The sequence below is a fragment of the Schistocerca gregaria genome, chromosome 2 (genome assembly GCF_023897955.1).
Source record: "Schistocerca gregaria isolate iqSchGreg1 chromosome 2, iqSchGreg1.2, whole genome shotgun sequence".
Lineage (NCBI taxonomy): Eukaryota > Metazoa > Arthropoda > Insecta > Orthoptera > Acrididae > Schistocerca > Schistocerca gregaria.
Genome location: NC_064921.1, coordinates 481,321,273 through 481,334,949, shown reverse-complemented (window position 1 = coordinate 481,334,949; position 13,677 = coordinate 481,321,273). Strand labels below are relative to the sequence as shown.

Below are 13,677 nucleotides of genomic sequence, written 5' to 3'. Positions count from 1 at the left end.
ACCTTCGAGCCTTGCCACGCTTATCGAGCTGTCCAGGTACGACATACGACCTGCCATCACAACCAGTGCCTACTTCTGTCCCATCGCGAAGATGGCCGTATTTTCTACGTCTTACTTGCGACTGATCTCCGTACTTCGGTCTTGAATGGCTTCCAAGGTGCTGTATTTCTCAGACTTCTGCAGTGGCGTAACAAGACGGACGGTTGCATGTACGCCCCATGCTGGGCTCCAAAATTTAGCGGGGCGGGGTTAGAATGACCGCTGCGAAAGTCCTGAAGTTGTCAGGCTGGCAGGGGCTGTCCCACGCCGGACGTTGTTTGTTTGATGGGTTGGCAAGGTTACGGGAGTCCCTCGGGCGTGGAGTTGGCTGCAGCAAGACAGACGGCATGTATGTAAACAGCAGTTACAGGTGCGCGCTCACCTCCCACGAAGCCGCCTCGGCGTCCACGTGCCACGGGCGTGGTTAGTCGTCGAGCGACACACGCTGACTAGAAGTGGCGACACGAGGACAGCGGCAGTTCCTGCACCAGTAATGTTAAGGCCTTGCATTGCCCACGTACCTCCGTAGTGTTGCATCAGATGTGGCGGTTTCACGTTGCTGCTAAGGCGCTGGCGAGGCGGCTGTGACGTTTCCAGTTGAGACGTTGGTAGGAGCCCCGCGGCTGTGTACTAGGAGGGCATCGGTTCGACCCTCGCCCTAGCCGGTTACGGCCTGTAGCAGGAAGAGTGTTGGCGGTCTCACGGCAGAAACCAACACACAGCGGTCGCCGTTTCGAAGCCGAGCTGTGGAAACGTTCCACTTTGGCCGAACGCCCTGGTGTTATACTCGGTCCAGCCACATTAATGTGACCACTGCCTACGTTCGGCGTCAACGAACGATAACCAGTCACAGACGGCAGGTGGCAGCACTAGACGTGGAGACTATATCAAGTGTGTCGGGGCAACGAAGAAAACAGTTCTACGGAAATGGACCGATTTATCTCGCTCCCAGTACGGCATGTTTATTGGCTTTCGGACCAATGGCAGAAGCATAAGCAAAACGGCCAAGTCTGTGAAACTATTCATGTGATCGCAAAGCAAAATGGCGCTTTCACAAGCCGACGCTGACGCAACTGTGATGCACCACAGGTGTGAACAGTGCGTTTGAAAATGTGTACAGGCAAACAGATGTCCAATTCATGAATAACTGACGAACCTGACGAAACAAGGGTCTTTGTTGTGCGACTAGATTCGTGATTTCCTGCCAGGAAGGACGCAGTTCGTAGTAATAGACAGCAAATCATCGAGTAAAACTGAAGTGATATCAGGTGTTCCCCAGGGAAGCGTCCTGGGATCTCTGCTGTTCCTGATCTATATAAATGACCTGGGTGATAATCTGAGCAGTTCTCTTAGGTTGTTCGCAGATGATGCTGTAATTTACCGTCTAGTAAGGTCATCCGAAGACCAGTATCAGTTGCAAAGTGATTTAGAGAAGATTGCTGTATGGTGTGTCAGGTGTCAGTTGACGCTAAATAACGAAAAGTGTGAGGTGATCCACAAGAGTTCCAAAAGAAATCCGTTGGAATTCGATTACTCGATAAATAGCACAATTATTAAGGCTGTCAGTTCAACTAAGTGCCTGGGTGTTGAAATCACGAGCAACTTCAGCTGGAAAGACCACATAGATAATATTGTGGAAAAGGCCAGCCAAAGGTTGCGTTTCATTGGCAGGACACTTAGAAGATGCAACAAGTCCACTAAAGAAACAGCTTACACTACACTCGTTCGTCCTCTGTTAGAATATTGCTGCGCTGTGTGGGATCCTTACCAGGTGGGATTGACGGAGGACATCGAAAGGGTGCAAAAAAAGAGCAGCTCGTTTTGTATTATCACGTAGTAGGGGAGAGAGTGTGGCAGATATGATACACGAGTTGGGATGGAAGTCATTAAAGCATAGACGTTTTTCGTCGCGGCGAGACCTTTTTACGAAATTTCAGTCACCAACTTTCTCTTCCGAATGCGAAAATATTTTGTTGAGCCCAACCTACATAGGTAGGAATGATCATCAAAATAAAATCAGAGAAATGAGAGCTCGAACAGAAAGGTTTAGGTGTTCGTTTTTCTCGCGCGCTGTTCGGGAGTGGAATGGTAGGGAGATTGTATGATTGTGGTTCGATGAACCCTCTGCCAAGCACTTAAATGTGAATTGCAGAGTAATCATGTAGATGGAGATTTACCTACAACGTCTCCCCAACGACCGTTCAGCGAACGACGAAGCCTCCAATTTACTCGCAAGTACCGAACTGGACGTCCACTGAGTGACGAAAGGTAGCTTTTTCAGACGATTCACATTTAATGCTCCACCGGAAAATGAACCATAGAAGTGTGCTGCGTGAAATGTCTGAAAGCAAAGGGTCCAGGCCGGAACGGGGGCCCGTTATAGTGTGGAGAATGTTCTTGTGGCACTCCCCAGGGGATATCGTTATTCTGGATGGCGCAGTGGATCAGCACAAGTATGTATCTATTCCTGGGGACTATACCCGTCTAAATGCGGTTTACTTTTACTTCGCATGATGCAATCTACCAACAGGACAATGCATTGTGTCACACAGCTCGCATTGGACTTCCTTGGTCTGAAGAGCACCAGGGTGGGTTATCGTATTCCCGTGGTCACAAACCTCTCCGTGCTTAAACCTTCGAACGGGCTGTTCGCGCCCTGGCTCTGGAGGCGACACGGCTCCACATCGCTATTTGTACCTTCCAGTGCCTCGTTGACTCCCTTCCCGCACGTCCACTCTGCGAAAGGTGGTCATTCACGCTTTTGACAGGGGGTCTCAATATGACAGAACCATGTATAAGACAAGGCACGCCTTATTGCTGTTGAGGTCACGTCAAGCAACGTCGACATGTCTCTAAACACAGGTTAGTATCCCAACATCTGGGAACTGATTGCGGAGCTTCTGGCATGTTGTAAATGGTGAGAGCCGCGCGGGATTAGCCGAGCGGTCTAGGCGCTGCAGTCACAGGCTGTGCGGCTGGTCCCGGTGGAGGTTCGAGTCCTCCCTAGGGCATGGGTGTGTGTGTTTGTCATTAGGATGATTTAGGTTAAGTAGTGTGTAAGCTTAGGGACTGATGACCTTAGCAGTTAAGTCCCATAAGATTTCACACACATTCGTAAATGGTGAGCCTGTGTCGTTGGAAAAGATTCCGATTTTAGCACACGGTCCCGGCTTGTGCCTGGGAACCTAAACATCAGTTAAGATGTGTATCTTTTCTTCCGGCTGCCGTACAACAACTTTACCTGCTACTGCCTTGTCTCGGCACACAATACAGAATTAGACACAACTGCTGCTACAGCAATGCTCGTGTGGCCCTGTCTGTATTTGGTAGATCGGTATTTCTGTCAGAGATATTTTCAGCTTCTTCATTCGTTTATTGACAAGTTGAGACAGCGTAATGTTATGTGCTCAGTGATTTTGTACTAACTCCTAGAAAAAGGTTCTCTGCCATTCTCGATCATTTTAGTCATTTCTGCTGAGTCGTGGATGCTTTAATTTTGGTGGGCATGCTACTCCACTGATGCCACTAACTACTTCTACAGTCGATATCGATCCTGGTTATAGGGCAGGGCTCGGGTGCCTTAAACATTACGGCACCTGTAGATCATCTGCATGGATTGGAGGCAATAACACCACTGCTTGGAATCCTGGAAATGGTGTCTCCTTCGCACTTGAGTAGAGTTAGGTGTTGATCTTTTATTGGTACTTGTTATCGTAAGCACATGACTGTGTTAATCTTGAATTAGACTCGTCATGTCCTTTATGCCTCCGAGTGATCTTGTGGATGGCCACCGGTCAGTGTAAACAATTTTAATCTGTTTCTTTTTATCAGATTCATTGCAAATCTGTGAATACTCTCTGTTGTAAACTGAATTGATGAAATAGGGACTGCAATATAGTATGTGTCGAAGACAAAGCACTGTTAAAAGAGGGTGTGCCCTGGTATTTGGATTTGCAGGTGGTTGTAGTTCACGCCGTCAGTTTTCATGTAATATTAAGGATGTCAAGCTCGTGACTTGTATGTTTAGCCACTGCTGCAATAAGTTAATATTTCCTACATCTTAGATATTGTCATTTGTAACCTTATTTGGTCAGATTACTGTTTCTTTTTCAGCGCATGTCAGCAAAGTAGTTCTGGCAGCGGAAGTCGCATTCCTGTTTTATTAATATTTCAGGGAGCAATGACATGTACCTTGACTGTGTGAGCACGTCCATGATTCCAATCTAAATTTTCATGTTCATCACTTGTTAACTTTGTTTTCATATTGTTCGTAACGAAGTATGAAAGGATGAATCGAAACAAGTTTTACAGTCACATTAAAGATTCATGAAACTTGCGATGCTAATAGTGCAACCCAATCAGTTACGTCAATTACTGGATTGATCATAAATCTGCAATTACTCTTTTTTATTGCCTAGTTGTGTGTTCCAGGCGCTAGCGAAAACGATGGCGAAGCATGGCTGCATCGACCCTCGAAGGTAAATAGAATATTGCACACAATACTGGCGGACACCAGCGATGCTCCAGGAATCATTGTGCGAGTAAACAAAGAACTCGCCATTCTGTTTATTATAAACAAAGACCTTATTTTCTGCGTGTTACTTCCTACTGATCTCCGTACTTCTATCTAAAAATTTGTTCTTGAGGGTCTCTATTTTTCAGACTTCTGCAATGGTACAAGACGGACGGTCGCATGTACACCCTACGTTGGGCGCCAAAATGTAGTGGGTTAGGATTACAATGAGCGCTGCCGAAGGGCGGAAGTTGTGGCAGGGACTCTCCCACTAAGGATGTCGTTTGATGGGTTGGTAGGGTTGAGGGAGTCCGTCGAGCACGAAGGTCGCTACAGCAAGGCAGACGCCATGCATCTAAACACTAACAAGATAAAGCATTTACAGGTGCGTTCTCACTTCCGATGACTCTGCCTCGGCGTCCATATACCACGGGCGTGGTCAGGCGTCGATCTAGCGGAGGACGGTGGCGATAGGCGGCGTCACGGGGACGGCTGTAGTTGCTGCACTAGTAATGTTAAGGCCCTGCATGGTCGACTTAATGAAGATGAACTTAACAATAACGTGACGACTTCCTATCATTATATCTATCAGTGAATGCTGTGTGGTAACAAGTGAAAAGTTGCAGATTTTTCCATCGACTAGTTGAAACATGTTGTGGTTTAATGTTGCGTACTTTTCATTTGAGAGGTAGGTTACAACTGCGCCATAGAAAGCAGAGAGAAGGAGAACAGAGAAAGAGATAGAAAAAAGAAATAGGTAATCACAGGAACACGCGTATCCTATTCTTTTAAAACAGAATCAAATGGAACTTTAATAATAACGATTGCGATTACTGCACCATTAAAAACCGTGAAGTATATCTCAGATATGCTTTTTCAGCTGCAACGATCCGTACAGAAAAAAATATTATGACAGTATAATTATTTTCGGTGGCATTTAACCACGGGATTAAGTATAATGTAGTTTATAGGACACGGCAATTAAATCTGAAAATACTGCATTGAGATAAAATCATTGTTAAATACTTTACGTAGAATCCATCGTCCGTTACCATGAAAAGTGTGGGTTTTAGAGTTGTTCTCAACATTCAACTAATACCAGATGCTACGAGTAAGAAATCGGAAAGGGACGGATGTGGTCATTGATGGAATAATAGTAAATCACTGTTCTCCTGTAACTCATGATAAAAAAAGATAAAGTTGTACAGTAGTGTTGCGATGCCAGGATTTGTCTGCACGTTGAACACTTCTACTAAATCTCTCCAATGATGCCGGCGAGTTTAACTAATCCTCAGAACAGGTGAGTGACCTTCAACATTTATCACAGGACCTCATACTATTAGGCACTTCGGAGAGGACGGGTACTTTATTTGGTCACCAGGAGCTGCACGAAACCGCCTTTCCTATCGTTGATGGCCAAATTCTGTTGGAGAAAATTTTTCCAATACCGAATTTCAACGGAATTGCTCTGATCAAACACCACCACCTTAGCACATATCCTTTCGGTACACAGCAGATATCAACATGTCTGACATATCACACTACATGGAAAGCATTATGTTAGGCAAATGACCATGGGTGCGTGCGAACATATAGTGCCACCACAAAACAATCTGTGTATGGGAAAGGAAGTCATGGCTTACTATAGCTAAGTAGGACATATAATGGCAGCTTTCACAGGGCGCTCACAATGGCATTGCGTTATGGAACACTTTCGTTGTGAATGGGAGTGAGTAATTTATTACAGGAGATTAGCAGCACTATTTGACATTTTACTGATGACGTTGTAGCCTATAAAGCAAAGTATCGCAGTGGGACGAAATGCAGAAAGAATTGTACACATTTTGCACTTAATATAACGAATGATACCATTCATTAAATGTAAGCAAATGTCAGATAACACCGACAACAAAGTATCGTCGTGGGGCGAAATTCAGAAACAATTGGAGAAATTTTGCACTTAATATAATGAATGATACTTCTGTAAATGTAGATAAATGTGAGATAACACCTAAAACAAAAGAAAAAAATGTCATCAAATTACAAAATTATTGTTTAAAAGCTTAACCACTCGTATCATACTGGTATTTTGAGGTAACACCAAGAAAATACATGCAAAAGAACGACCACGTAAAATCGTTTATTGGGAGGACGAATGGAAGATTAGTTGAAAGTGTCCTAGGGAAGAACAAAGCATCTGTAAAGGGTATAGGATTGAAACCGAAGGTGTGGCCAGTTGTAGAACACTGTTATAGCGTTGGAAGTGTTTATCAGGTAGGAATGACAACAGACATCACGTATTTCAGAGGTGCTCCAATAGGATTGGAACAGAAGAGTATAGGCTGTATAAAGATGTAGTAACGGTGACACGGTCGCTCTTACCACCGATGCGAGTGGGTTCTAGTGGCTACTTCAGTCTTCTGTAACTACTACTCCAGGTTAATTAGTCCAGATACTACAACTCTTTTTTATTGTAAATCACAAATACCTTAGCATCCAACGATGGATACACATTTAATCTATACAGCAGACTGAGATCTGAGTTCCGTATCTGATAGTTTCTTCCAGTAGTAAACCGCTTCCCTGAGACTAAGACAGTAGCCGTGTCGCTGAACGGTGGGCTGTGGCGGTTCCCACGAATCTTGACTGTTTATGGTATTGGTGTATTCTAGTAAGGTAGTTACTACCACCAGACGATCTCTACTGAAATACTTTGTCGAAGGGAGTGCATTACCGTATTTCTGTTTAATTTTGCATTTCTCGGTATGTATTAAACAGTACGTGATTCCGAAACGTTGTACTGTTGTGGTCTTCAGTTCAGAGTCTGGTTTGTTGTAGCTCACCACACTATATAATATAATAAAATGATAATATAATAGGATAGGGAATGAATGATAATAAAATGTTGGAATGTGTGGCTTTTTTAAAATGGATGAATTAAAGAGATTAATTCTTTGGCATGAAGGACAAGCACAATAAGCTAGGCATTGCCTGTAACGGGAAAGGAATCATTTTAGTTTATATTTGTATAAATAAATCGTCTTCATAGTATTTTATGCATACCAATTATTAATATTATGTCCGATCGCCGTCTCCTTGTCTGTGGCCGTGTTGTTATATTCGATCTTCGTAAATTTTCCGAAGTACACAGGTGGGCTTCCGTTCTTTTTATTGCATTACTACTTGAAATAATAATAACTCTCAGAAATATTCTGTTAATAAAACACTACTATATTTCTGTTCGATGCACATAGAAAATACACACAATGGCGATCTGCAATTACTCGCTAAAAATGGCGGTTCTCACTCGTTCACTCACTGAGCGAAACCTTGGTTCCAACAACTCGTACAAGAACAAAAACTGCTCTGTCTTTTAACATCTGAAAGTCAAAAATACCTGACGGTAGGCACAGGCTCTACGCTGGGCTACTACCATCTCATCTTTTCTCTTTGCTTTTAAAGAGGATGAAAACATAAAAGTAAGAAATGCTAAAGGTATATCACAACTACCCTATCCTGTGCAAGCCTCTTCATCTCCGAATGATTATTGCAACCTACATTCTTCTCAATCGGCTTAGTGTAATCATCTATTGGTCTCCCTCTACTTCTTTTACCCATCACGCTTCCCTCCAATACTAAATTGGTGATCCATTGATCCCTCAGAACATGTCCTATCAACCGATACCTTCTTCTAGTCAAGCTGTACCACAAATTCCTCTTCTCCCCAATTCTATTTAGTACCTTCTCATTAGTTACGTGATCTACTCATCTAATCTTCAGCATTCTTCTGTGCCACCACATTTCGAAAGCTTCTATTCTCTTCTCTGTCTACACTGTTTATCGTGCATTATTCACTTCCATACATCGCTACATGCCTTACTAATACTTTCACAAAAGACTTCCTGACATTTAAATCTATACTCGACGTTAACAAATTTCTCTTCTTCCTAAACGCATTCGTTGCCAAAGCCAGCCTACATTTTATATCCTCTCTGCTTCGACCATCATCAGTTATTTTGCTCCCCAAATAGCAAAACTCATGTACTTCTTTAAGTGTCTCATTTCCATTTCTTTGTTGATGCTTTCCTGTTCTGACAGACTAATATGTTTCTACACGGCTCAACACATATCTCTCAGAACTATACTGAATGCGATGTTTTACAGTTTCGTGCAAAACCATATCACATTATTTGTATTAAAAAAAACATGTAAGCACACAGAATCAGAGAAATGAAAATAGCAACTACATTCTTAAGAACTGCCTGACGTAAACAGAAATAAGGTTGTATAAAGGAATAAATACACAAAATTTCTTAATACAACTCTTTCGATGTATCATGAACATAAAACTGCTTCGACTGTCTTCTGTTCCTCTTTTCCCACTGTCCATGTTTCACTACTATACCACGCAGTGCTCCAACTGTACATTCTCAGAAATTTCTTCCTCAAATTGAGGCCTAGGTTTTATATTCGTAGACTTCTCTTGGCCAGGACTTATCTTTTTTCCAGTGCCAGTCTGCTTTTTATGTCATCTTTTTTCCAGTGCCAGTCTGCTTTTTATGTCTTTCTTGCTACTTCCGTCATGGGTTATTTTGCTACCTAGGTAGCAGAACTCCTTACTTTCATCTCGTTCGTGGTCACCCATGGTGGTGTTAAGTCTCTCTCTGTTTTCATTAGACTGTTCATCCCTTCCAGCAGTTTCTGTAATTCTTCCTCGTTTTTACTGAGGATAGCAGTGTCATCAGCGAATCTTATCATTTATAATCCTTTCACATTCAATTTAAATCCCATTCTTGAACCTTTCTTTAATTTCCATCATTACTTCTTTTATACATAGAATGAGCAGTAGAGACGAAACTCCACATTCCTATCATACACAATTTTTAATCAGAGCACTTTGTTTTTGCTCTTCTAGTCTTACTGTTTCCTATTGGTTCTTGTACACATTATCCTTATTTTTCTCAGAATGTCGAAAATTTTGCACCATTTTACAGTGTCTAACGCTTTTCCAGGACAGCAAATCCCATGACCGTGCACTGACTTTTCTTTAGCCTTGCTTCACATTATCAACCAAAGCGTCGAAACTGCCTCTCTGGTTCCTTTACGTTTCATAAATCCAAACTGATCGTCATCCGACAGATCTTCAATTTTTTCCATTCTTCTGTATTCTTGTCAGCAACTTTCATGCGTGACCAGTTAATGTCATTGTGCGATATTTCTCGCACTTGCCTGCTCTTGCTATTTTCGTAATTTTTTGGATTATGTTTTCCGGAATACCAGATGGTATATCGCTCGTCTCATACTTATTACACGTGAATATTCGTTATGTTGTCACTTCCCCATATCGTTTAAGAAATTATGAAAGAATGTTATCTGTCCTTTCTGCCTTATTTGATCATAAGTCTTCCATAGGTCTTTTATATTCTTATTCTAATACTGGATCCAAAATCTGTTCGCTATCGCCGTTGTTTTTAATTTCGCTTAAGGTTGTTTCGACTTTTATACACTCCTGGAAATGGAAAAAAGAACACATTGACACTGGTGTTTCAGACCCACCATACTTGCCCCGGACACTGCGAGAGGGCTCTACAAGCAATGATCACATGCACGGCACAGCGGACACACCAGGAACCGCGGTGTTGGCCGTCGAATGGCGCTAGCTGCGCAGCATTTGTGCACCGCCGCCGTCAGTGTCAGCCAGTTTGCCGTGGCATACGGAGCTCCATCGCAGTCTTTAACACTGGTAGCATGCCGCGACAGCGTGGACGTGAACCGTATGTGCAGCTGACGGACTTTGAGTGAGGGCGTATAGTGGGAATGCGGGAGGCCGGGTGGACGTACCGCCGAATTGCTCAACACGTGGAGCGTGAGGTCTCCACAGTACATCGATGTTGTCGCCAGTGGTCGGCGGAAGGTGCACGTGCCCGTCTACCTGGGACCGAACCGCAGCGACGCACGGATGCACGCCAAGACCGTAGGATCCTACGCAGTGCCCTAGGGGCCCGCACCGCCACTTCCCAGTAAATTAGGGACACTGGGGTATCGGCGAGGACCATTCGCAACCGTCTCCATGAAGCTGGGCTACGGTCCCGCACACCGTTAGGCCGTCTTCCGCTCACGCCCCAACAACGTGCAGCCCGCCTCCAGTGGTGTCGCGACAGGCGTGAATGGAGGGACGAATGGAGACGTGTCGTCTTCAGCGATGAGAGTCGCTTCTGCCTTGGTGCCAATGATGGTCGTATGCGTGTTTGGCGCCGTGCAGATGAGCGCCACAATCAGGACTGCATACGACCGAGGCACACAGGGCCAACACCCGGCATCACGGTGTGGGGAGCGATCTCCTACACTGGCCGTACACCTCTGGTGGTCGTCGAGGGGACACTGAATAGTGCACGGTACATCCAAACCGTCATCGAACCCATCGTTCTACCATTCCTAGACCGGAAAGGGAACTTGCTGTTCCAACAGGACAATGCACGTCCGCATGTATCCTGTGCCACCAAACGTGCTCTAGAAGGTGTAAGTCAACTACCCTGGCCAGCAAGATCTCCGGATCTGTCCCCCATTGAGCATGTTTGGGACTGGATGAAGCGTCGTCTCACGTGGTCTGCACGTCCAGCACGAACGCTGGTCCAACTGAGGCGCCAGGTGGAAATGGCATGGCAAGCCGTTCCACAGGACTACATTCAGCATCTCTACGATTGTCTCCGTGGGAGAATAGCAGCCTGCATTGCTGTGAAAGGTGGATGTACACTGTACTAGTGCCGACATTGTGCATGCTCTGTTGCCTGTGTCTATGTGCCTGTGGTTCTGTCAGTGTGATCATGTGATGTATCTAACCCCAGGAATGTGTCAATAAAGTTTCCCTTCCTGGGACAATGAATTCACGGTGTTCTTATTTCAATTGCCAGGAGTGTATGTACTGAATCAGTCCCTCCCTTCGAACATTTATTTTTCCATATATTCAAATTTTCCATGCAGCCACTTCGCCTTTGCTTTCCTGCAAACATTATTTCTTTCATTTGTGAGTGACTTGTACTTCTGTATCGCTGAACTTCCATGCACACTTTTGTACTTCCTTCATTCGTCAAGCAACAGAAGTCTTTCCCCTGTTACAATGGTTTCCTCCAAGTCATCTTCGTTGTACCTATATTTGTCTTTCCAACTTTTGTGATATTCAGTTTTAGAGATGACCAACCCTCTTCAGCTGAAATGACTACTGAGCTACTCATTATTGCAGTGACTACACCTTCAGTGAGAAACGAACGTTAATATTTCCGTATCCCACTTCTTTGCTCATTGATTCTTCATGACTAGTCCCTTAAACTTCAGTTCATCTTCATTGTTATATTGTGACCACAGTCTATATCTGCTTAACGGTGTGCCTTAATATCCAACAAACTGATTTCCGAAGCTCTGCCTGAGCGTGATTTAACTGATATTTTTACGTGTCTCTAGACCTGTTCCATGTATACCTCCTCCACTTCTGTTTACTGAACGGAGTATCCACTAGTTTTGAAATTTATCACGTAATTGATTTAGTCTTTCTCCTCTCTCACTCCTACTATCAAGACCATATTGTTCCATAATCCTACTCCTTCCACTACAACGGCATTCTAATCTCCAATGACTATTAGATTCTCATTTCCCTTTTCGTATTGAATTACCTTCTCTATATCATATACTTTATCTCTTGACGTTCTGCTTACGACATCGGCATTATAACTAAACTATTGTTGTCGGCATTGGTTTTCTGTCGATTCTGATACGAACAAATTGCTGACCTGTTCAAAACAGCTCACTCTCTGTCCTACAATACTATTCATAACGCATCCTATTCCCTTTATGCCATAGTTTGCTGCTGTTGATATTCCGCTATACTCATCTAATAAAAAATTCTTATCTTTTTTCTATTTAACTTCACTGACCCACATTGTATATAGATTGAGTCTTGGCATTCCTCGTTTGAGATTATATATCTTCCCTACCATGTTCAAACTTGTAGCATAGCACGCTCCGATTCGTACAACGTATTATTTTAGTTATTTATTCAGTCTTTTTGCCACCGTTACCTCCCCGTTGGCAGTTCCCTACGGTGCGCGTCATGTTGAAGGCGGGTCAGTTTTCAGCCAATCTTCGCATTCCTCTCCACTAGCCACTGTAGTCAATAATATTCATTGTCTTTTCTAGCGTCTATCAGCGAATTACAGCTAGACAGCGAGAATCTCGCTCCTCCATGACGCACTGTTGCCATGCTTCGCAAGAACCGAATTTTTCATTCAACTGTAATTTTTTTTTCCTTTTTTTTCTTGTAGCAGTACAGGTGTGAGTGTGTATTTGTAGATGTTTAAGTGCAATTAAAAAAAGATAGCCAGGTGATGGCAATAAATGTGAAGTGCTTCACAAGCAGGCGAGGGGGACTATGTGCCACATTTATAACTTTTTCAAATGTGAACTTGAAAGCTGGTCTCCTACTGTTGACATTTGGAGACACAAAAACTGACTCCAGAACCGTGTGGAGCCACCAAGAGAACTATAAAGAGAGTTGTAAATGAAAGTGTCAGAGCAGTAGGTACCAAAGAAAAAGTCGGTTTCATGTGGCTTGGAAAGATTCGACATCGCAAGGAACCTGTGACATAAATAGATGGTTTTAACAACGACGTTTTAAAGTGCTCTATGAGAATGGTGAATGCCTGACATCACGAAAACGTGTCACAGTTACGCAGCATAAATTTAGATTAAATGGTAAGTGCTTGTTCAATATGAAGAATTTTAAAAGAATTTGGTTCCTGATATGATAAGAAGAGAGTTTTTAGTTCAAAGAAGTGACATAGGTGCCAATCGAACTACGTCTCATATGAAGATTCATGATACAAGAGAAGAAGGTAGTTCAACAGTGTATTACGTTGATGAAACATGGGCCAATTAGAATCATTCGAGGAAGATCTGCTAGAAAATGTTCGACGGCACTGGCGGTTTTAAACTTTTCATAGGAATAGATTCTCGGATAATTATGCTGCATGCTGCCTCTTCTTCTGGTTTTGCTTCTGAGAGTAAATTTGTATTTACGTGTAAGAGAAATGGCAGTGACTACCATTCGGAAATTAACGCTGCCAGTTTCGTGA

The 13,677-nt window shown here is 43.4% G+C and overlaps 1 protein-coding gene across 1 annotated transcript in view; it reads left to right on the top strand.

Annotated features, from left to right (window-relative positions):
* The first annotated feature begins 254 nt into the window (after positions 1–254).
* Positions 255–13,677, top strand: part of LOC126335850 (odorant receptor 43a-like) — a 72,266-nt gene continuing 58,843 nt past the window's right edge. The window contains exon 1 of the mRNA XM_049999321.1: positions 255–462. Coding sequence (XP_049855278.1) covers positions 255–462 — 208 coding nt within the window. The remainder of the gene's footprint in view (positions 463–13,677) is intronic.